Genomic DNA, 25,301 nt, shown 5'->3' on the forward strand with positions numbered 1-25,301 from the left:
CCCCCAGGATGAGAAGTGGGGAACAGCAGACATGAGCCCCGATCAGCTGCCAGCGGCCGGCGGGAGGCCAGCTGTCTTGAGCCCCTGGCCCCCAAGGCACTTCGGGGCCACACCCCACAAGGTGAGACGCCAGCGGGCCTTCCCCTGGTGTCCGTGTGGTCGTGTGGACTCACCTTGGGGCAGTGCTCCGGACCTTGGCCGTGCAGGTCGCCTGACGGAGGCAGTCTGGCCGCTGAGCCTCGCGGGGCGGCCGGCTTCCCTGGAGCCCACGAAGGCCATTTACCGAGCGGCAGCGGCTCTGTGCCGGCCTGGTGCTCGGTCAGTGAGATGAACAGAGCGCCTGCCCTTGGGCGACTCCAGCCTCCGGCTGGGACAGGCGAACAAGCGGCGGGTGTGGGCCGTTGTGTGTCGTGAGGAGACATGGAACTGGTCCAGGATCAGAGGCTACTGGCAGAGCGGACAGCTGCGGCTGCCGAGGGACGGGGCTGGTTCTAGGCCGCTCAGGACGTTACCAGGTGGCCGGCCGGCCGTGGAAAGGGCAGGGACTTACGGAGCTCTCGCTGCGAGCCAGGCGCCGGTCTAGGCTGGTGATAACAAGTGGAAAACAACAGAACGAGGTGCCCGACTTTATGGACCTTCGATCATAGTTTGCAGAGACATATAAGTCAGCAAATAAAACATGCAGTCTGCCTGATAGTTCTAATCGCCACGGAGACACTAAGAAAAGCCAGGCGGGGAGAGGAAGAGGGGCCAGGCAGTGGGGGCGGGGGCGCGTGTTTACTGGGGGGGCTATTAAGCTACTATAAATAGCTTAATCCGAGAAAGCCTCCTTGGCAAAGTGACATTGGAGCCAGGCGTGAACGAGGTGAGGGAATGAGCCCCCGGACACCTCAGGGAGGGCACAGGAGACCTTCTCTAAGGCGAGGGGCCCCCAGGGGCAGCTGCTCGCACCGAATCCGTTAAAACAAAACAGTGCGAAACTCGGCTTCTCCGTCGTGCCGGCCACATGTCAAGTGCTCGGTAACCACCGATGTCCAGCGACCACCATGGTGGACAGCACAGTGTAGAACATTTCTGCCAAAATACCTTACGCTTTTTATGTTTTTAAATGTTGCCAGAATTAAGACATACGGGAGAGTGGCAGGAATAGTGCAAAGAATCCTCATACCTTTGCCCAAATCTTTCAGACGATGACATTTTCTGCATTTGTTTACTGTCTCTCTCTCTCTCTCTCTCTCTCTCTCTCTCTCTCGTCTCTGGGCTGCTTTAAGAACATGGCTCAGAAGTGTAAGGTGTCAAAGTCAGGGAGTCATTGTCCTGCTCACCTACACGGTGTGACCTTGTCATGAGATGAGGAACATGTGCTCAGCATTCTTTTTAAAAATATTGTTTCTTTATTTTAGAGAGAGGAAAGGAGAGAGAGAGAAACATCGATGAGAGAACATCGATTGGCCGCCTCCTGCACGCCCCCCACTGAGAACTGGGCCCACAGCCTGGGCATGTGCCCTGACCGGGAATCGAACCGGCCACCTCTTGGTGCAGGGTCGACACTCAAGCACTGAGCCACACCGGCCGGGCGGCTCAGCACTGTCTCTGTCGTCACTGCACCGGAGGCTGGGTTAGCGGCTGAGCCGGGTCTTTAACCTGTGACGGACTGACCATTGCATCTCAAATCAAGGAACTAGAATTGCGGTTCTGCTCAATAGTTGTGGGATCTGGATAAACTGTTTTACTTTCCTTGGTGCCAAACCACGCCTGGGTTGTTGGAGACTCACCCTCACTGACCCCTCCCCCTCCCTTCCGGACCTGACGAGGCTCTGATGTCCTCGGGTATTTGAGTGACCGAATCTCCCTGGTAATAAATCCCACGTGCCGCGGCCACGTGAACTCGCCTCAGAGGGACTCCCAACGTCGGCTTGCTGGCCCGCACGGTTGCTGTTATTGTCGCAAAGGGGGAAACAGCTGAGGGGAATGGCCAGCAAAGTTATTTGGTTTGTGATGCCATTTGCTTGATTTCTCACATGGGAAATTTTGTAAGTTTAAGTAAACAAACTTCGCACTGGGAACAATTTTCTCGGTGTGACAAATAAGCCCTTTTGCTGAGTTTGGTTTATTGCCAAATAAAATAGTGTTGAGTTGCTTTATTCCCCAGATCTGCGGGCATGGGCGAGTTCTGCAGCTGCGGTCTAGTGGGCACAGCGAGGCGTGGCGTCGGAACCCGGCGACAGCCCCCACCCCCAGCTGCGTTGCTGGCGGGTGTCTGGCTGGGGCGGTTCGCCGAGCACCCCGTTCCTCAGTGGAGGTGATGAGGCTCGAGCCCCCCTTGTCATTCTAAGTTTATTTGTAAACCAGTTGTCCCTCAAGAACACAAGGTCAAGGAGAGCGGGAACCAAACCTGCTTTGTTCCCTGGTGCCCCAGCGCCCAGCACAGGTCAGACCAACGATAAGGGCTCCAGTAGAGACGGATGTGGTGATGAACAAATTAAAGATGATCTATGATGTCATCTCCCTGTTCCATTATGACAGAATTTGACCCCGTTGGCCATGATACTTACAACTTCCCACGAGCCGTTGAATTCTAATCACCAGGTAGGCGATTTCCCGTGAACGTGGTTTGAAGGCACCAGTCGCGGACGGCAACGTGATGTCTCACACGGGTCTCTCCTGTATCGGTGGGGACTTCTCACGGAGCATCAGCCCATGGACCCCACGGCAATGAAGTGGACAGTTCCGAGTGTGGCTTCTTTTCCTCTCGGCGAAGAGAGTTGTGCTTCCCTTCATTTTTCTGGCGAAGGACCTCTCGCGTTTTGCTGTAAAAAGCGCATCCGTTTTATGTCAAGTTTGAAGAGCTGAGCGGCTCCCAGCACTGAAGGTGGAGGGCGGGTGTGGGGTCATGGGGGGACCCATGCGGACCAGTCATTTGCCCTCGATAACCCCCAGCCTCGGGGGGTGGATTTCCGTTCTGTGCACTTTGAGAGAGGAGGCCGTGTGTGTCCTACCTTCCAGCGGTCAGCGGTGAGGGTCTGAGTCACCTGTCCCTGGCCGCCTCCTGCCCACAGCGGTCCCCCACGGAGCAAAGCCTGGGATGGGGGGCGGGATGCGGGCGCCTCTGACCGAGTACCGTGGTCCTTTGATGACAGCGGACACTGGCCACAGTCTTTTTCCTGAAAGCGATAGTTCTTTTACTTTCCGTGTGGATTAGAGGCAGGTCTTTTTTTAAATCCTCACCCGAGGACATTTTTATTTATTTTCTGTTATCCTCACCTGAGGACATTTTTCCATTTTTTGTTCAGATAGAGTGGGAGGGAGAGAGAGGAACAGAGAGAGAAACATCGATGTGAAAGGGTCACATTGAGTGGCTGCCACCCGCATGACCAACCAGAGCTGGGGACAAACTGCAACCGAGGTACATGCCCTTAGCGGGGATCGAACCCGGGACTCCCTGGTCCGTGACCGACTCTCTGTCTGCTGAGCCAAACTGGCCAGGCCTGGCAGGTCTGTTTTTGTGTGTGGATATATTTTGGGTATTGTTTTGTGGTCCTCGATCCCTTTGTCTTCCTGGTAAAGATGATGGTGTGATTCTCACTGCTCAGACCTCCGTCTGGCTCCCCACACTCGCAGAACAAAGTGACCAGAGTCTCGGGCGGCCCCTTGCTTCTCTTGTCCTCTTTATCAAATGTCAGGTCGAGCCGTGGTCACAGGTTCTGGGCTCAGGGCCTGGTTCCGGTCTCGGGCGACCTTGGGCAAGTCGCTCAGCCCTTGGAAGCCCCCCGTTTCTTGGGGGGAGGCGGGGAGAAGAGGGGATCGAGGGGTAAGCGGATTACCTACAAAGCGCTCACCCCTGAACCTGGAGCGTCTGAAAGGCTCCGTGGCAGCCGCTGTTTTCACCCCCTCTGCTGGTCCGGCCACTGAGCTAGCTCCTGTGGGAGGTGCCCTGTAACTGACAGTTTCTCCGAGGCCTCCTCGCCTCACTTTTTCCCCCTTTCAAGGCTCAGACGGGCCTGCGGCCCCAGCACAGAGAGACGCCCCCGAATGTTCCCACAGACGCAAGTCCTGCCCCCCTGCTGCCCAGCCTGAGGGCCTCTCCTTCTCCAGGTCCCCTTGGCGTGTCCTCTGAGGCGCGAGTGGTGGGCGGGGAATCGGGGCGCTCTCGGGGCTCCCCCTCAGGGCTGAGCTCTGGGCTTTCTCCCCGTCCCCGCGTGTCTGGAGGAGCCACCCCGAGCTCGCTGCTTGGCCCCAACTGGTAAACGCGACCACCCGTGATCCTGTCCGGACCGGCAGTGCTCAACAGATACTTCAGGGATTAGAACATAAAAATTTAGAGGATTTGGAACTTTATTCGTAACGTTCAGATTTCGCCTGAGAGTCAGTAATACCCTCCATTGGGAGCCGGCTTAGGAAGGACACATCCGCCCTGGCCGGTGTGGCTCAGCGGTTAGAGCGTCGGCCCGCGGACCAGAGAGTCGTGGGTCCGATTCTGGTCAAGGGCACGGACCTCGACTGTGGTTTGTCCTCAGCCCTGGTCAGGGTCGTGCAGGTGCAGCCACTCGATGTGTCTCTCTCCCCCTCCCACTCTATCTGAAGGTAAATGGAAAAGAAAAATATCCTCAGAGAAGGATTTAAAAAAGAAAAGAAAAGGCACATTCCAGTGCACCCATCACTGACAGGGGCATTCCCCAGAGAAGGGGCCTGCCCAGGGGCTGGAGGCCGGGGGAGGCTGGGGGGAGGCCGGGGGAGGCGGGGGGAGGGCGGGGGAGGCGGGGGGAGGCCGGGGGGAGGCGGGGGAAGGCGGGGGAGGCCGGGGGGAGGCCTGGGGGGGAGGCCGGGGGGAGGCCGGGGGAGGCGGGGGGGAGGCCGGGGGGAGGCGGGGGGGAGGCCGGGGGGAGGCCGGGGGAGGCGGGGGGGAGGCCGGGGGGAGGCCGGGGGAGGCGGGGGGGAGGCCGGGGGGAGGCCGGGGGAGGCGGGGGGAGGCCGGGGGAGGCGGGGGGAGGCGGGGGGAGGCGGGGGGAGGCGGGGGGAGGCGGGGGGAGGCCGGGGGGAGGCGGGGGGAGGCCGGGGGAGGCCGTGGGGGAGGCGGGGGGAGGCTGGGGGGAGGCCGGGGGAGGCTCCCGGGACGGGAAGGTGGACAGGCCTCCTCCGGCTACTGTGTCTGTGTCTGCAGCAGAGCCGGGGCTCCTTGGGAAGGTCGTCAGCGGAGACTCTGAGCTCCGAGCCGGGGACATTGGGGGGTGGGCCAGCTGCACGTTACGGCTGTGAATTCAGGGTGGTTTTGGGGACTCTACACGTGGGAGCCAAATGCTTCCGGGTTGTTCCCTCTGCGGCCGCTGTCCCTTCGGTTCCCGGTCGGAAACGGCCGTATTGAGAAGGTGACGGTGGGCGAGTTCTGTCTTGCCATGTTGTCCTTCCACAAGATGGCAGGAAAGAGATGAAGTCCCCTATATTTCGGGGGAAAAAGTCTTTTTCCAAGAATAAGAATGGGTTTGAGCAGTGATCCCGTGTTTCACGCTGCGCAGCGGGTCGGGGCGAGGTGTTGGCTGGAGACGGGGGTACAGGCTCCCCACACGTAACAGCAGCCAAAAGCCACACTCGTAATCCCACTGCGTAGGACGGAGAGTCCCCTCGACGGTCTAAACGAGAGGCGCCGCGGGCTGGACGGTTTGGGGGAACGCTTCCGTTCCCCATTTCTGACCTCCAGGAGACCTTCAATTTAGCTCGGCCTCTCCACCGCTGGCTGGGAGATCTGGGCCGAGTCCATCTCCTTCCCTGGTCTCAGCTTCTCCATCTGCGAAAGAAGGGGGTCGCGCGAAGTGGCCTGTAAGGTTTCTCCGCCTCCCATTCATCGGCCAGCACCATGAGGCCCTCGGGCGGAGGCTCCCGTGGTCGGCAGAGCTCGCTCGGTGTGTCCTTGGGACGGTGTGCCCACACGGAGTCCGCACGACGCTGGCGCACTGCCGATCCAGCGCGCCGCCCAAGCCGCTGTGAGGGGCTGAGCTGGGTCCCCGCAGATGTGTCCCATGAAGTGCGAACCCCAGGACCTCAGGCTGTGAGTGTATCTGGAGATGGGCTTCTAAAGAGGCGATTATGTTAAAATGGGGGCGTTAGTGGGGGGCCCTAGTCCGGTGTGACAGGTGTCCTCACAGGAAGAGCTTCGGGCGCGGACACACCTGGGACACTGCGGAGACACAGGGAGGAGAGGGCACCTCCTAGCCGACCGGCCTCCAGCAGCCTCCGGAACTGTGACGACGTGAATTTCTGTCGGGAAGCCGCCGGCCTGGGTGTTTGGTACCAGTTCTAGGAAACCACACAAGGGCCCTCTGCGCTCCTTCCAGAAAAGTGGAAATTCTACTGGAAGTGGGGGAGACTTTTAGGACAAATTGGGGGAGAGGAGAGAGTTTGAAGGGGCACTCCTGAATTTTGTTTCCTACGTACCCGTGTTGGGAGCAGACGTCGGGGCTATCGTCACCCCTTATTTGGGGTGGGGTGGGAAGGAACAATGAGGGAGTGACCCTGGGTCAGGTGCTGTCTGGGCTGGGGGTGCAATGGCAGACAAAGACGACGTCACTGCTGCTCACCTCCCAGCGGTGGGGGGGGGTCCGCAGTGACCTCTAAGACGGCCAGGCTGACGGAAGGCGTCCCGCGCTGAGCTAGCTTGATCCGAGGGTCTGGGGGGGGCCTGTCTGCAGAATCTCCCGGGACGGGGTGAGGACGGAGCAGGGGTGTGGCCCAGAGAGGGGTGTGGTCTGAGGGTCTGGGGGAGTCTGTCTGTGGAATCTCCCGGGAAGGGTGAGGATGGAGCAGGGGTGTGGTCCAGAGAGGGGTGTGGTCTGAGGGTCTGGGGGAGCCTGTCTGTGGAATCTCCCGGGATGGGGTGAGGACGGAGCAGGGGTGTGGCCCAGAGAGGGGTGTGTGGAGGTGGGGAGCTAGGTGCTGTGCTGAACCGGAAGCAGGGATGTGGAAACGGAAGGCAGCGAGTTAGAAAAGATAAGCAGTCCACCACTGTTTACAGAGGACGAGACCAAGCCCGGGGCTGGGGTCGAATCGTCCAACCCATTTGGCCGTGATGGATGCCATCCTGGACCCCAGAGACCACTCTCCAACCGCCAAGAGGCATCTCAAAGGGACGCTTGTGTCCACCGTGTGTGCTTTTATAGAATTCGTGGACAGAGCTCCTAATCGGGGTTTCCCTCTTCACACCCCTGGGGGCTGCTGGGCCAACGTGGAAGGAAACGCAAAGGCAGGACCCCATCCCTATCTCCTGGGTCCGCTGGGAGTTTGCTTCGCTGCCCGGAGATGGCGCTGCCCTCGGAGCGGAGCCCGGACAGGAGCAGGAGTCGCAGAGATACTCACAGCTTCGCTGAGAGGAGGAAAGGGGGGCTCACTGAGGGTTCCAGCGGCAACTCTGCCCTTCTGCACCCCTGCCCTGGGTGCGCCCTGCAGCCTCGCGGGGGCCAGGAGGCGTCTGTCCGCTCTCGGCCCCAGGCAGAGGTTCTCACTGTCCCCACTGTTCGGCTGCCTGGCTTTCTCTCCATCTCTCCCCTCCCGTCATCATTATCTTCCCCAACTGCCCCCACCCGGCCACTGATGGCTGAGGGGCATGAGGGAGACCGTGGAGAGACTTCTGCTCACTGTCTTCAAAGAGAAAGGCTTTCGGGGGGGGTGGGGGAGAAGCAAAGCAGCACCATTGTGCTTTCTGAATAAGGTTCCGGGTCTGGGGCCGGAGCACGCGCCCTCCGGACCGCGAAGGGGCCACCTGGCCTGCATGGCAGTGTGCGGGGTCTGGGGCCGGAGCACGCGCCCTCCGGACCGCGAAGGGGCCACCTGGCCTGCATGGCAGTGTGCGGGGTCTGGGGCCGGAGCACACGCCCTCCGGACCCTGAAGGGCCGCCTGGCCTGCATGGCAGTGTGCGGGGTCTGGGGCCGGAGCACGCACCCTCCGGACCGCGAAGGGGCCACCTGGCCTGCATGGCAGTGTGCGGGGTCTGGGGCCGGAGCACGCACCCTCCGGACCGCGAAGGGGCCACCTGGCCTGCATGGCAGTGTGCGTGGTCTGGGGCCGGAGCATGCACCCTCTGGACCGCGAAGGGCCGCCTGGCCTGCATGGCAGTGTGCGTGGTCTGGGGCCGGAGCACGTGCCCTCTGGACCGCGAAGGGGCCGCCTGGCCTGCATGGCAGTGTGTGTGGGGCCGCGCCCACCGGTGGCTGCTGCGCCCGGGCCAGTGGGTGCTGTGTCCTGGGACGGTTGGAGCTTGAGGCTCAGCACAACCCCTGGTCACCACACCTGGCTCAGCCCCAGAGGACGCTCTGGGTTCCATGACTTCCTCGGACTTGTACTGAAGTTAAGGCAGAATTTCCCAGGCCTCAGTAGAGAAGGAAGAAAGATAGAAAAAGGGAAAGATGGAAAGACAGAGGGAGGGAGGGAGGGAGGAAGGGAGGTGATGCTGTGGTCTCAGCATCACCGGCTGCCTGCGGACTCCCCAGCTCGTCTGGGACACTTCCTTCCACGTCTGTGGAAGCTCTGTGATGGGGGCTTGGCCCCCTCCCCCCAGGATGCCCTCCCCCAGACAGCGACTTGTGGACCGCTCCCCTAATCCAGTAGATTTGAGGTTTCTGCTCCCCGAAGGGTTCTCCTTCCCTGTGTGTCTCCGTCCCGACTCCTGGCGGCGGTTTGCACACTGGGCGTCCCTTCGCCTGGACGTCCCCCGGCTCTGTGACTGCACCCGGGAGAGCGGGAGCACCTGAGGCCGACTTCGTGCCTCCGGTGCAGGGCAGTGAGGAGGGCCGGGTCCCTACAGAAGGAGGGGTTCAGTCACTGGATGTTCGTACGACAGATGACCGTGCAGACGTGAACGTCGTGCTTGCCGAGAGAATTTAGTAACATGGGAACATGCTTCCTTTTTGCGTGAAGGAAGAACACCGGGTGTGCAAAACCAAACACACCAGGATTCTAATTCTGTTTTCACAGAGACGTCTGTTTTCAGAAGTATATGTTCACGTCCAGATACACATACGTTCACAGAGGGAAAAGACTAGAAGAAAGTGCACCACAATCCCGCGTGATTACTTTGGAATTGTGGAGTGGTCCACAGAGGGCAGCGAGCAGGTATCACTGTACAATCTGAAGAGGAAATGCCATCTGCACGGCAGGGCAGGTGGGGTCCACCTTCAGCCGGCGAGAGTACATTCTGGTGAAATCAAGCCTTGTTAGCAGTGCGTGATGTTCTAACAAGAGAGAAGCCGGCACGGGGCTTCGGTTTTCGTTAATATTAATAGTGTCCTTTTCTTCGTGGCTTCATTAGTTAAACAGGAGGTATTTAAACGAACTCGCCTCTTAGCAGAAAGTCATATATTTTACATTAAGGTCTGCTGAGATCACAAAGAGACGGGATTAGGTATAAAACAGCTCTTGAATGATTCTCCAGGGAGGTCACCTGCTGTGCCTTGGCATCCCGGCGTGATTTACGGGGAGGAGAAGCTTAGATCACACGGGGCATCGGAATGAGTCCTCGCTCTGGGCGACGAGGTGTAGCTTTAAAAGTAGATCAGAGACATGATTCAAATGTGGGGCTAACTTGACTGGTTTCCCAAGTGGGAGGGAGGCAGCATTTTTCCTGTACCCAAGCCCATGGCATTGACCCCATGTCACTAAGCCTTTTCTGGGAAGGTCCTTAAAGATTCCCAGAGGTCAGGAAACTTACCCTTCTCCTTGCTCCCCACTCTGGGGACAGAGCTAAATCCGTCCGGCCAACGCGACGGCCAGCCAGCCTGTCCCGGGCTTCTGTGGCCGGTGAGCAGCCCCAGGGCCGGGGTTGGGACCTGGGCTTCAGCGCGTGTGACGGACCAGCGGCTGCTTCTCCATGGAACAGTGGGGGTACCCGCCTAATGAAGTCAATGAAGCTGGCTTGCGATAGCACAGGTCACGTGCCCAGGGCAGAAGATGGGGTGTCCGCTCGGACTCCCCCCGCCCTGCATGAACTGATGGACGGATTGCGGTGTTGACCTGCGGACTCGCTGTCTTCCCGGTGTCTGCGCCCTTGGCTCCCCGACCCTCAGCATGTTGTCATGTCCATTTCTCGATCTTGGCTTTGGGTCTTCGGTTCGACCCCTGGCTCTGAGCCTCAGGGCTGGGCGGCGCCTCCCTTTGATCGGCGGCTCCTCTGCGTCAAGTGCTGAGGGTGCTTTGGACTGTCCTACACTCTTGATCCAGGTTTAGCTTGTAGACCCCCTGATAACGGAAAACGACACGTCTTGGTCACATAGACCCCGAGTTAAAATCCCGCCTCTTAACCGGCTGTGTGATTCAGGTAAGTGGCTGGCTCTCCGGGCAGAGGACCCGTTTGTCTCCTCGCCAGTCGAGGGACCGGGCGATTAAGACGGTGACATGTAAGTGACCCCGTGAAGCCCCTAGCGGGGGGCTAGAGATACAATCAATGTATATTTAGGAGTAACTTTTTTCTTATTGTTTTATTTAAGTATCGATGGTATACAATGTTATATTAGTTTCCAGGGTACAGTATAGTGATTTGATATTTTTATACCTTGCGATGTGATCAGCCCTCTAATTCTAGTTGTCTGTCACCATGCCCACTAACCACAACACAACTGACAATGAATCCTTCCTTCCTCCTTCCGAGGTCACCACTGGGGCTGCTCTGCTCCCTGCCCCGTGACCGCCCTCCCCCGTGTCTGTTAGCGAGACACGCTGGGTGGCAAACGGGTGCATTGAAGTGCTACTTCATGGGGGACGGGCCCCTTCTGGGCTGAAGTGCACCTTGTCAGTTCGGTGGTGGGGGCGGGGGAGGAAGGCCCAGGCGGAAGGGGGTGGGGGCCAGGCCTGACCGCCCTGTGCCCACAGCCGCCTCGGCGAGGGGCGTGAGCCGGACTCTCCTTCCTAGTGGGCAGCGTGCACACGGGGGCGAGGCAGGTGTACACAGTCACTCCCCTTTAATGCCATTGGCTCCCAGGGATCTGCGACGCGCCCTTGCCACTGCCGTTCGGGAACCTGGGGTTCCCGCTGGAGCCGAGCCCCGAGCGCCTGGAGCTGGGCAGGAGCTTCCTCCGCTCACCGCTGAGGGCGGAGCTGGACTCTGCGCCTTTGCCTCCTTCACGCCCTGCGTTCGGGGGCGGCGGAGGGAGGGACACCTGGAGGTTAGGCTGGACGTCCTGATGGGTGGCGGAAGTGTCTCCCACACACGCCCAGCACCTAAAGCTCCCGGAGGGGCAGAGCGACGTCTGTGGCCTGGAGGAAGCCCCGGTGCGAACTCCCGTGAGCTGTCGTGTGTGCCGTCTGCCTTCCCCGAGTGCCCTCTGACCTCTGCCCTTCCACACGGAGGGAGAGGAACTGGGAGTGAGGGGCCGATCAGTCACCCCCACGGAGCTGTCGTGGGTCACCCACTCCTATGGGCCCGTTTTCTTCTCTGTAAACTGGGAAGCATAACACCCACTGACCGGGCTGCTTGGGGTGGACTAAACCCTCCACTGCTCAGGATCTGTGGCACAGGACAGCACCCCGAGGCAGGGGCCGGCGCCTGAGGGAGGTGTGTGCACGTTAGGGCAGCACCGTCCAGTCCCCCAGCTCTGCAGGGACCCACTCAGGTCCTCCTGTGAACCTGTGCCGGCCGGTCTGGCTCAGCAAGTCCAAAACCAGGGGGTTCCCCTGCCGCCTCCTTCTCCCCTTCAGTTCCTGCCTGGGAGTCCAGACGGGGGCCGGGGCGGGGCCGGGGCAGCAGGATGGAGGCGGGAAGGCACGTCCACCCCATCGACGGCCCTGCAGGGACTCCGGGGCGCCGTCACTCCGGGCTGGGTGGTGATTCCAACACCCTTCTTTACAGAAACGCCTTCCTCCAGCTAACCCTGTATGAATAGCAACACATCTGTTTCCAAGCAGGGACAGATGGAGGGTACAGGGGAGAAGACCACCTTCCAGCGCAGTCGGAGCGCCCCCTTCAGCGAACAGAAAGGCAGGGAGGGTCTTTCCCGGCGAGTGTGGAGCTCCCACTCGGTCCTTCCCACGGTTAACACGGTCACGAGAAGGAAGTGCCTTGGAAGACGGAGCAGGGACAGAAAGACACACCCACCAAGGACTGCTGGTGGCGTCTGCAGCCAGGAAGCCAATGACAATAAACAAACATCGGACCCTGTGAGAGCAAGTGGTGGACGTGGATGGTGTGTGTTTGAAGATCGGTGACGAGTCCTTTTTAAATCCCACAGTCAAATGAGAAAAACGGATCCTCACACATTTGTTTTTACATTCATGGCATCCGTTCAGTTTGTCATGAATGAAACAGACCGATTTGGGAATGCCTCTTTGAGGACTCGGCTCCGGAAATAACCGTGGGACCTCCCGTTGGAGACACGTGACGTGCCCCGAAGGTGGCGGGCAGGCACAGTGGCCTGCGGTGGTCGCCTCCGCTGCCCCCCAGGACTCGCCTGGATGTGTGATCACCGGCTGTCTAACTGTCACTTGGATGAAGGACCAGGGAGGGAATCCCAGGGGAGGGAAGACAGTACCGTGCTGTTTTGTGTTCTATCAACGGAAACCAAACCCGTGAGCACAGATGAGGAAAAATAAGCTGAAGTATTTTATTGGAGGAGACGAAGTTAAAAGAGATGTTAACCCCAAAACTGGCCTGGCTAAAGGGAGCTGATGCACCGGACGTCCTGGCGCGTGCCCCGCCTCCGGAGGAGAGAAAGGGGTCTTTCCTTCATTAGGCTCAATACCCGCGTGCGCGCCGATGCTGGTCCGTGGTGGGTGGTCCAAAGGCCGTCCCCTCCCTGCGAAGGGCCCAGGGCCTCAGGTCACCACCCTCACCTCCCGACCCGAGCGGGAGCTTGTGAGGTGGTTCACTGCTTTCTGCAGATACGTGAAGACAAGAATTCCTGCGGGAACCCCCACAGTGCGCCCAGGCACCCCAATCCCCTGCGTCACCACATGGCAGCCCCTTGGCAGTGCCAACAGGGCAGCAGCTTTCCTGACCCTCGGGTCCGCCCTTGTGCCGAAACTGACCAGAGCTAATGGGCACTGGAGGATGGGGTGCCACCCTGAAGCAGGGCCAGGGCACCAGCACCGGGTGGCTGGGACCCTGCAGTGAGCGGAGGGCAGAGTTCCCCACGGGCAGGGAGGTCTGACTGGGACCAGTCCCCCTCTCCCCTGGCCTGGGCTCTCCCCCCGACAAAGGGCACTGTGGGGGACAGAGGGCAGCTGTGGGGTCGGAGGGCAGGTGTGGGGGACAGAGGGCCGGTGTGGGGGGACAGAGGGCAGGTGCGGGGGGACAGAGGGCAGGTGCGGGGGGACAGGGCAGGTGCGGGGGACAGAGGGCAGGTGCGGGGCGACAGAGGGCAGGTGCAGGGGGACAGAGGGCAGATGCGGGGGACAGGGCAGGTGCGGGGGGACAGAGGGCAGGTGCGGGGGACAGGGCAGGTGCGGGGGGACAGAGGGCAGGTGTGGGGGGACAGAGGGCAGGTGTGGGGGACAGAGGGCAGGTGCGGGGGACAGAGGGCAGCTGTGGGGGACAGAGGGCAGTTGTGGGGGACAAAGGGCAGCTAGGGGGGCAGATGCTTGGAGCTCTGGTCCTGGCCTTTCTGCTGCCGCTCGCTGGCTTAGGCACTTGAAAGTCTTTTATGTTTACAAATGGGAAGGGAAGTGGCGGTCCCTTTGCCTTTCCGAGTGAGTCAGGAAGGAATTCGGTAAGGAAATAAACCCTTCAGCCAGCCTCCCTGCACTTTCTGCCCCCCGCTGATTTGCCCAGCTGGTACCTGCTCGCTCCCCTCTTCCTCCAGCCTGGGGTTGGCGTGACAGTCCCTGGCGGGGGGTGGCATCAGGAACAGCCTTGACTCTGTCCCCGCTTCATCAATCATGTTTCAAGCTAGTCCTTTCTCCTCTCACTACCCCCTTAAATCCACCCCGACCCCCGGGGAGCCCGCCTCCTAACTCAGTCTACCTCCTTCTGTTTCAAATGTCACACAGGTTTCTCAGGACACACCTCATCCTGCACACGGGTCTCTGTCGCATCTGGACGCACGTGCCCAGCTCACAGGGGCTCTGTTACCACCCACCACTCCCACACATCTGGGCCTAACGAGGCCAAGCGGGGAGACAGCTGTTAGAGAAGGAAGGACATGTCATACCTCTGGAATGCCGCCTCTGCTTTACACGTGGGTGGACTGTGTGGCTACTACTAAAAAATCAGATTTTAACAAACTGTTACAGAAACAGAATGTGACACATGTCATGTAGCTCGCTCGCTTCCTTCTGCCATGTTAGGTTACGCTCAGCCACGGCAATACACCTTTCCTTCATCCGAACTTTGTCCCTCCATCAGGTCAGGTCAGTGCTACTTAAAATATAGAAATCCTGTTCATTAAAGTATCTGCATCAAAATAGCTATTTCTTCCCCTAAAAAAAGAATTCCACGCTTTTCAGGGCCTAGCTTTTCAGCTGTAGCTGATTTATTTTGGTGGTTGGTCTTAGGGGTGTGCCAACTGCCGCCACACGGCCACTAGCATGGACTAGAAACGATACGTTATTGCAAGTGTTCTAAAAATCAGAACAAAACTAATTTATTATAGTTCCGTCTTCATTATACACCACGTGTTGCTGAGTGAAACACAATGAAATTATTGTCTTTTAAAAGTGGCTACTAAAGATAAAAAGAAGAAGGTAACAAGGAACATGTCGTTTGTTACATTAAAAAAATCGGGTAGACGTGTCAAAATCTATTGCCGGTTAGCTTGTTCTAAGCCTCTATTACAAAAAAGGAAAGTCATTGTTCAAAGGCAAACATTCAGTTCAGCTGATACAACGTTACAGTACAATCAACTAACATCATTCCACGCAGGGCACGAGTCTAGACTTAGCTGCTTGAGTTGAAAGCCCGGAGACCAGATGCCGCAGGAGGTTCCACGCCGCGCGCGGCCGCACAGCAGCTCGTTGGAGGACACGGTGCTTCCCGCCGAGGGCTGCAGACCGAGGTCACGCTACTGGGCAAAGCACAGGGCGACCCCACCCTGTGATTCATCACTTTATTGAGCATGGTGGTTAGAACAGCAGTACTGAGTTTAGCATAACAACGAAAACAAAATATAATAATAATATAATAATCGTAATAATGATAAAAATAAAAACCAAACGCACGCCGGCAGCCCACAGCCCGCCGAGCTCTAGCGATACGCTGCGCTGGAAAATGGGAAATCTCCCGCCACGTGCTCTCCACGCTGCCACATCCTAGGAAAGTCAAAAATACAAAAGTCTTCCACCGGTTACTTTTGCAGAATAAAGCAAAAACGTCTTTGTGCTCCCTACTACCAGAAGCGAGATCGCCGCCGGGTCACCACATGTAGTAACTCCTGGACGTGTCCACCTGGCTCGGCTTGGTCTCCGCGGAGCTGTCTTTGTCCTTCTCGCTGTCTCCTTCCCAGAGGTTGATGAGCGGCGGGTACAGCTCGTTGAGCGGGATCGAAGACGTCTTTTGCATGTACTTTTTTAATGAGTGGTGGTAATTCTTCCTCTTGAACCTCCTGGCGACGTACGCAGCGGTGGACGCGAGGCTGACGACGGCGAACGCGGAGCCCAGCACGGCGGCCAGGGCCGCGCTGGCTTCCCGGTCGGACGCGTCCAGGGCGAAGGCAGCGGTTTTGGTGGTGACGTTCACGCAGGACTTCTGAGTCTGCTGGTGGACGCTGGACACTGTGAGACACACTTCATAGTCCGTGGAAGGCTGCAGGTGCGTGAGGTTGTACTCATGGACGTCCACCGGCACCCTGGCCGAGTATGTGGTGTGCGGGTTGTCCACCTTCATGGTGGCCGATGACCACTTCAAGTTTGACGTCATGACGTTGGAGTTAACTTTCCAGGACACCAAAATGGAATGAGACTCTGTCTGTTTCACATATATTTTCAGCACCTGGGTCCCGTCCAGAAGGGTCCCATTAACCTTAACGGTCACCACGCCGGTGTCGGCCCCTTCGACATTCTGCGCCACACACGTGTATCTCCCCGAGTCTTCAGTTCGAATGTCAGCGATTTCCAGGGTGCCTTCACTACTCAGCCGGTATCTGTCCGAAAGCGTTCCCACGCTCACCTTATTCCCGAGGGGAGTGACCCAGTAGATTTCGGGCTCGGGCTCAGCCATGGCCCGGCAGTCCAGGAGAACCGTGGCGCCGGCCTCCACGTTCACGTGGCTGGGGAAGGCGTCGCGGGCGATCATGGGGAGGCACTGCTCGCTGGAGCCCTGCGTGAGCACCCCCTTCACCTGCTGCCCGCGGTACTCGGGCGGCGTGGCGCAGCACATGGACAGCGGCTCCATGAAGCGGATGTTGGTCGCGTTGGAGGTCACCCAGTGGATGACGCAGTCGCAGCGCAGAGGGTTGCTGTGGATGCTGATCTCGCGCAGGTTGGGCAGGGACTCCACCGTCTTCCGGTACACCGCGTTCAGAGCGTTGTTGTTCAGCATCAAGCTCTCCAGGGCAGGCACGCTCCGGAACGCCAGGCGGTGGATGTAGCACAGCTTGGGGTTGTTGGTGGCTTCCAGTTTGGTGAGTTCGGGCAAGTTGTCGAGCGCATAGCGGTCCACGGAGACCAGCTCCCCCATGTTGTTGAGCCCCAGTTCCTTCAGCCGGAGCATGTTCCTGAAGTCCCCCTCCCGGATTTTGTGAATAGGGTTCTTGTTGAGGTCTAAGAATTTCAAGTTTGGAACTTTCTGCAGGGCAAGCTGGGGGACCTTGACCAGTCTGTTATCATAGAAAGACAGGCTCTCGAGACTGTCTAAGCCCACCAAGGCGTTCCCAGGGACGTCCGTGAGATACATTCCCGCCAGGACCAAGCTCCTCAGGTTCGAGAGGGGCTTGAAGTTCATGTCCAGAATCCCGATCACGGGGTTCTCCCCGATCATGAGGATCTCCAGGTTGGGCGTCGAATCAAACCAGCGGCTGTCGATCACTTTCAGGCTGTTGGAGTTCAGGTGCAGCCTGAGGAGGTTTTTTAAGCCCGAGAAAGCCCGGGCCGAGATGGTGCTGATCTGGTTGTGGTTGATGTAGAGCTCCTGCAGGCTGCTGAGGTCCTGCAGGCAGTAGTCGGTCATCTCGGCGATCTGGTTCTCCTCCAGGTGCAGGGTGGTGAGCTGGGTCAGGTTGGCCAGCCCCACCTCCCTGATGTTGGTGAAGTTGTTCTGGGAGAAGTCGAGCTCCGTCAGGTTGAAGAGCTGCTGCAGCTCATCCGCCGTCCTGGCGATGTTGTTGCTCTGCAGGAGGAGCACCTGCGTGTCGCTGGAAAGGTTGCCGGGGATCCTGGTCAGGCGGAGGTCGTTGCAGTCCACGGTGCTGGCCTCTCGGTACGTGGACTGCGGGGTGAACCAGGGCCGGATCTCGCACACACACAGTTGTGGACACTCGCTGCCGTGCAGGGCAGACCCCGCGGACGACGTCAGCAGCAGGCTGAGCACCAGCCGAGAGGCTGCCAGAGCCAGGCTCATCCCGGCCATGCTGGCCGCCCAGCCCGCCCGCCCTGGCGCCGCTCAGCACCAGGCCAACACTCCGGGGTGAACCGCAGGCCCGCAGGCGGGGGCTCTGAACATGGGAGCGGAGGCTCGCTGGCGAGCTGGGGAGCTCCGGGGTCCGAAGGGGTGGTTTCCTGGGGTTCTCGGAAGGCAGGAAGCACGTCGGAGGTTCAGCTGTGTTTCTCGATCCCAGACATGCCCACCGCTCGGTGGCCCGATCCAAGTCTGCAGATGTGCCTGGAAATTAGATCAGGACAGATGTTACCTTTATTCCTGATGCTTCCTACATCCCAGCCTGGCATGGTCTACGGAAAGGCATACCCCCCGCAAATCTAACGGCAGAATGTCCAAAATAACTCAACAAGCTGTGGAATTGCATGACTCTCTGACTCTAGTCCACTTACTACACTAAAGTACTTACCACTTTCACAGTTAAATTGGGACTGCTTATATTATTGGGTAAAATCATCATCATCATACACACACACACATGCACACACACTCACACATACTTCATAGGAACACTCAGAAAAACCCACGGAACAAAGTGACTTTACAAACTACATATGTTGACGGCACCGAAAGGAAGAAAAAAAATCAAAAAGGTCAAAAGCAAAACATAAAAGGCAGCACATTAAATCTCAGTCTGTTTTTAGTTACTTATATTTTAATCAGTCCGTCATGTTTTCTGTAGTTCTTTCTTTCCCAAATGGTACATTCTGTAGACGTTCTCAGCCAACACCTTTCTCGCTCAATTCTTCTTGTGCAGAAAATGAGCTTAATCCAACTAGAAAAGGAAACATCGTTTTCTTCTCATAGTCTAATAGCCCCATCTGACGGTGATGGAACAGTAAGAGGGTGTGTCCCGCCACACCACTGGTCGTCATTAAACACAAACATCCAGGCATGGAAACATCACAGGATACTTTCATCAGTCTCATCGGATGTCACCGGCCACTTAGTAACTATAGACCATGGATAAATGGAAAACATTATTAAACCTGTTGAAGCTCAGCAACTTCAACTATAAAATAGGGGCCCAGCCAGTGTGGCTCAGTGGTTGAGCATGGACCCAGGCACCAAGAGGTCACTGGTTCAGTTCCCGGTCAGGGCACACGTCCAGGTTGTTGGCCAAATCCCCAGTGAGGGGCATGCAGGAGGCAGTCAATCAATGTTCTCTCTCATCGATGTTTCTATCTCGCTCTCCCTCTCCCTTCCTCTCTCTCTCAAATCAATAAAGAAAAAACATTTTACAAAATTAAAAAAAACATCTTCTATAAAATAGGGTAGGTCATAAAGGTGCCTCTCTCATAGAATTATTGAGAACATTAGAGGGGTCTGCGAGAAGCTTAGGGTAGCGCCTAACAGATAGTAACTGCTCATACACGTTCATTATAGGCATCTTTTACTGGAGCCACCTAGCGGTTGTGGGAAGACAAGCGAAAGAAGGCAAGCGGGAGGCGTTTGGTCTGATTTGGCAGCATCGGTGGGTTTAACGAGGTTTCCGAGGTCAAAGGCGTACTGCTCGCCTGCTGGTGAAGGTAACACTCGTGGTTAATGGTCCTCGTTTCTAGACTCCCATCGGGGAAAAGCCATTATGCATCCAGTGTGCGGACTGCTTTCCAAAGACCAGCCGGGCCCTCGCCCAAGTATTAAAGTAGGGCTCTGTGTTTCCGGACGTCGGTCTCTTCTTCCTTACTGAACGTCAGCTCTGGGTGGTGAAGGAACTTCAGCGGCTACCGCTTCCCTTCCCTCGTGAGACGACTGTAAGGATTCGCGCGTGGCGTGTATAACGTGCTCGACGCCAGCCTTCCACGGGAAGCTCTCCATCCAGCAGCAGCTGTGCAAACACGGTCACCCGGTGACTCACCAGGAGGCACAAGGACACAAAGAGCCATGTTGGAAGAAAGAAGAAAAGTCACACACACACACACACACACACACACACACACACACACAGTTGTTTTACAAAATATGCAAACCAAATTACTGGTCTAACATGATGGAATCAAGAGCAAATGCTGATGCAGACCTGGCCGGCGGGAGGCCGGAGAAGGGATGAATGTGTTGCAGGCGTCCCTGCTCTCTGTGGGGAGGAGACACGCCAGCATCCCCCTCCCTCACCTGGTTACTAGGCCACATACCACACATATGCACAATGTCTATACTACACAAGTACCTGATCCCGACTTTTGTCGGGATATTCTATAAAATGAACACATGCCTCAGAGAATAAGGTCCCACAAATGTATTCCACTCTTTTTGTTTCCAGTTGACGTCATCCCCAAACAGGTGCAGTGCCCACGCGCGATGTTCAGACAGTGCCTGCCCCGTGTTATTCCTTCGTCTTCATTCCGGACAGAAAACCAAAACACTAAGCTACTCTTCATAACTCTGGCCTGGAATGTCAACTAATGCTCATGCTTTGATTTTTTTTTTTTTAATTTAAGGAAATATATAGCAACGAGTAAAATGAATATTAAAAACTCCCCAAATAACCTGTTGCCATTGAAAAGGGGCTACACTTTGAATACTGTTACGAGTAATGCCTCTGTTCTAGTTTAAATGATATGATTCGAGGTCATTGTACTGCAAGACTCAAGTCTGTCTTCGACACACGTGCATACCTCTTAAACACGCAAGCGGTGAAGACTCAAGTCTGTCTTCGACACACGTGCATACCTCTTAAACACGCAAGCGGTGAAGACTCAAGTCTGTCTTCGACACACGTGCATACCTCTTAAACACGCAAGCGGTGAGCGAACCACACGCGCTCAGAGTGTCAGAGGCCGTATCCAGCACACAGAAGACGCTTTCCTCTCCCAAACCTGCATTTGGCTCCTTTGGGAGCAGAGAATGAAACGTCCTTAACACAAGAGGTGGTGCTTAAGATGTTCCTTTGTGTATACCACTCCGACTTCTCTTCAGCAGTTTTTCCTCAACCTAAATTTTGAATGTGACATTATACATAGAGCAAAGCTCCATAGACTCCTCAAACCATTTTATACATTTAAAACATAAGACATGTCTCAGGAACTACTTGTTTAAAAGTAAATAGATTATCCCAACAAGAGGAGAAGACTACAGACCAATATCCTTGATGCACTGAACAGAATTTAATGCCCTTTCATGATAAAAACACTCAACAAACTAGGAATAAAAGGAAAAGGCCTCAACATACTGAAAAGCCCACAGCTAAACTAATGTATTAGTGCAAGAGTGTGAGCTATCCCTTTAAGGTCAGGCACAATGGAAGGATGACTACTCCAGCCACTTCTATTCAACTTAGTACTGGAAGTCCTCGCCAGAGCAATTAGATAAGAAAAAGAAATAAATGACACCCAAATTGGAAAGGAAGAAGTTAAATTGTCTGTTTACATGATATGATCTCCTATGATCCCTAAAGATGCCCCTCAAAAAACCCCCTCAAACTGTTCAAACAAATAAATGATTTCAGCGAAGTTGCAGGATACAAAATAAACACCTAAAAATCCTTGCAAGAGCATCAAGAAGAATGAACTATTTAGAAGTAAACTGGACCAAAGAGGCAGAAAGTGTGCACCCTGCAAACGACAGAACGTGGCTAGAAGAAATGAAATATGCAAATAGGTGGAGAGACATCCCATGTTCATGGATCGAAAGGCTCGCTGTGAAAATGTCCACAGTATCCAAAGCGATCTACAGAGTCACTTCAATCCCTATCAAAATCTCAACAGCAATTTTTGTAGAGAGAGAAAAAAAAAGACCTTAAAATGCATATGGAATGTCAAGGGAGCCCAAATAGCCAAAGCAATCTTGAAAAAGAACAGTATTCAAGACCTCGCACTTCAAAACATAAACAAAGCAACAGTAATCAAAACAGTGTAATATGTGCATGAAGACAGACATACAGACCAGTGGAAGAGAGAACCCAGAGTAAGAGCAAATGGCTTTGACAAGAGTGCCAAGCCGGCACAATGAGAAATGAATAATCTCTTCAGCAGATGGTGTTGGCTTTCACACGCAAAAGACTGAGGTTAGCCCTGGCCGGTTTGGCTCAGCAGTTAGAGCGTCCGCCTGCGGTCTGGAGAGACCCGGGTTCGGTTCCCGCTAAGGGCACGTACCTCGGTTGCAGTTTGTCCCCGGCCCTGGTTGGTCGTGCGGGTGGCGGCCACTCGATGTGTCCCTTTCACATCAATGTTTCCCTCTCTCTCTCTTCCTCTCTCTCCCTCCCACTCTGTCTGTACAAAAAATGAAAAAATGTCCTCGGATGAGGATTAAAAAAAAAAAACAGACTGAGGTTAGACCCTTACCATACACCGTCTATAAAGATTTACTCAAAATGGAATAAAGACTGAAATGTAAGACCTAAAAGAAGAGGACTCCCAGAAGCAAATGCAGGGGAAAGCTTCCGAACATTGGGTTTGGTTGTGATTTCTTGGATACGTACACAGACGGGGCTAAATCAAACTTGAGAAGGTCCCCAGATCAGAGGAAACAGGCAGCAGAGTACAAAGACGGTCGGCAGATCGGAGAAAGTCTCTGCAGACCATGGATGTGTTAGCAGGCCGATGTTCGGCACACGCAAGGAAGCCCACGCCTCTGAAACAACAGCTACAACACCTCTGAAACATCAGCTACAATACCTCTGAAACAACAGCTACAACACCTCTGAAACAACAGCTACAACACCTCTGAAACATCAGCTACAACACCTCTGAAACAACAGCTACAACACCTCTGAAACAACAGCTACAACACCTCTGAAACATCAGCTACAACACCTCTGAAACAACAGCTACAACACCTCTGAAACATCAGCTACAACACCTCTGAAACATCAGCTACAACACCTCTGAAACAACAGCTACAACACCTCTGAAACATCAGCTACAACACCTCTGAAACAACAGCTACAACACCTCTGAAACATCAGCTACAACACCTCTGAAACATCAGCTACAACACCTCTGAAACAACAGCTACAACACCTCTGAAACATCAGCTACAACACCTCTGAAACAACAGCTACAACACCTCTGAAACATCAGCTACAACACCTCTGAAACATCAGCTACAACACCTCTGAAACAACAGCTACAACACCTCTGAAACATCAGCTACAACACCTCTGAAACATCAGCTACAACACCTCTGAAACAACAGCTACAACACCTCTGAAACAACAGCTACAACACCTCTGAAACAACAGCTACAACACCTCTGAAACAACAGCTACAACACCTCTGAAACAACAGCTACAACACCTCTGAAACATCAGCTACAACACCTCTGAAACAACAGCTACAACACCTCTGAAACATCAGCTACAACACCTCTGAAACATCAGCTACAACACCTCTGAAACAACAGCTACAACACCTCTGAAACAACAGCTACAACACCTCTGAAACAACAGCTACAACTCAATAGAACAAAACCAAAACCAACTCTGATTAAAACTAGGTAAGGGATAGCAACAGACAGTGCTCGAAAGAAGACACACAAATGGCCAACAGACATGAAAGATGTTCAATATTACTAATCATAAGAGAGATACAAATCAAAACCACAGTGAGATATTATCTCACGCCCCCGAAAATGCCCACCGTCAACAGAACAGAAAATAAGCAGCGTTGGTGAAGATGTGGAGAAGTTGGAACTCTTGTGCACTGGTAGTGGGAGTGTAAAATAGTGCATTAAAAACAGAATTACCGTATGATCCAGCAACCCCACTTCTGAGTATGTAGCCAAAAGAATTCAAAGCAGGAACTCAAAGAGGTATTCGCACACCATTGTTCATGCACAATAGCCAGGAGATGGAAGCAACCCACGTGTCCATTCATGGATAGACAGAAAAAGAAAATATGGCGTATACATAAAATGGAATAGTATGCAGCCTTAAAAAAGGAGGAAATCCTGTCACAGCTACAATATGGACGAGCCTCAAGAAAATTAGCCAGTCAAGGACTTACACAAGAGGACAAATACTGTATGATCCCATTCATAGGACGTATCTGAAGGAGTCAAGATCATAGAAACAGAAAGTAGAACAGCTTGTCAAGGGCTGAAGGAAGGAGAGAGGGGGAATCAATACTTAATGGGCATAGAATCAGTTTTGCAAGACGTCTGAGACCTGCCGCACAACGCGTGAATATATCGAACACTCCTGAACTGTCTACTTAAAAATGGAAGGTGGAAAATTTAATCTTTTTATCATAATCAACAAAATTAAATCACAATTCAGTCCCACTTTTAGCGTTCACATAGGAATTAATTCTCTTAAATTCTGTAACAAGTGAAAATGGCTGGCACAGATTTTTTTTTTTTTTAAGTGAGATTGCTTTTTCCTAGGGCTGACTGGACTAAGTCGGTCAAATATGACAAGAAGACGTCCTGCTAATTACCAGGATGGTGTTCCACAAACGAGTCTGGCAGTTCAAAGAAATGATCCCTTCAATAACAGACCGTGGCTTTAAAGGCCCAGAATTGGCAAGGGATACATTTCCAAGAGGCCGCCAACAATGACATCGTTAGACTGGAGGCTTCTTTTTCCAGTGAGATCTATTTGGGTCACTGCGCTCTGAGTGTGACATTCCAAAGGCACTTGGCACTGACCCCCAGCTCCCCCGAGTGATCAGGTCGGACGGGATGTGGGTTTCACGCAGCCGCCTTCTTGGGCAGCACTTCAGGCTGGGACCCTGACGCATTAAATTCCCACGGGGCTGGGAGAGAGACGGGAGCACTCACAGTCACAGGCTGGGTACATCCGTTCTCGTCACACCGAAAGCCAGACGGCTCTCGGCTCGGCGGAAGAAGTCTGTCCTGTCGGGTCAAGGGATCTGATTTCAGATTCTGACTTCTTCACCTTGTACAGACCGTGAATTCTGTGCCTCAGTTTCCACGGCTAAAATTAAGGCTAGCTCTACAGACTTCATAGAGGAACATTACGATAAACTTCGTAAAATAATCCAGCTGAAGTTTCGACCCAGAGCCCGGGACGGAGCCCAGCGCAGAGTGAGCTCGCGTGCTCATTGAAATCCCCGGGAGCTCCGCCGGCAGGGCTGCTGGGAAGTCATGAACGAGCACTCTCTTTAGGACCCTTCGGCGATGGCAGGTACTTGGAAGAAGTCATCATTTCTATTGTTCGCCATTTCCATTATATTTTCAACCAGCATTACTGGAATTAATAGTGTTAAAAATTCAGAGGCCGAATGTGGCACTGTGGCTAAATTAAAATCCTGGCACTCGAAGGATGAAAACCAAACCTCCCACCTGGAAATCAATATCGTCAAATTAACAACATGGTAGTCACGACAATGAACTAAAAGGCTGATCCCCAACTACGAAGAAGAATACCTTCTTCAGACATGCACTTTGGTGCTCAGATTCACACCATGTACGTGATGTTTAGAGAAACCACTTTTTAGTTCTATGGGTCCCCAAGTACCTAGATCCAGAGCTAATACAACATTCTCATTGGTGTATTTGTTTTTGGAAATGGCTTGAATAATGGGGAAATGGGCTTTTTGTTCCTGTAAGCTTCCCTTCTAGTTAAAAAAATGTATCATCCGGCCTGGCCAGTGGGGCTCAGTGGTTGAGCAGTGACCCTGCACCAAGAGGTCACCAGTTCGATTCCCGGTCAGGGCACATGCCCAGGTTGTGGGCCAGGTCCCCAGTGGGGGGCATGCAGGAGGCGGCCAATCGAAGTTCTCTCATTAGTATTTCTCTCTCCCTCTCTCTAACATCAATAAAGAAAAAAAATGCATTGTCTCATTACAAATTCTCCCTCTAGACATGGTAGGGGGAGGGTGCCGGGAGCGGGAGAGGGTG

General features: G+C 54.9%; 1 protein-coding gene across 1 annotated transcript; it reads right to left on the reverse strand.

Annotated features, from left to right (window-relative positions):
- Positions 1–14,572: 14,572 nt before the first annotated feature.
- On the reverse strand, positions 14,573–17,474 carry LRRN1 (leucine rich repeat neuronal 1). Its single transcript, XM_036266939.1, has one exon. The coding sequence runs from the start codon at positions 17,472–17,474 to the stop codon at positions 15,324–15,326; it is 2,151 nt and encodes a 716-aa protein (XP_036122832.1). The 3' UTR covers positions 14,573–15,323.
- Between the last annotated feature and the right edge of the window lie 7,827 nt (positions 17,475–25,301).

This window comes from Molossus molossus, unplaced genomic scaffold (assembly GCF_014108415.1).
Source record: "Molossus molossus isolate mMolMol1 unplaced genomic scaffold, mMolMol1.p scaffold_m16_p_18, whole genome shotgun sequence".
In the NCBI taxonomy this organism is placed as follows: Eukaryota; Metazoa; Chordata; class Mammalia; order Chiroptera; family Molossidae; genus Molossus; species Molossus molossus.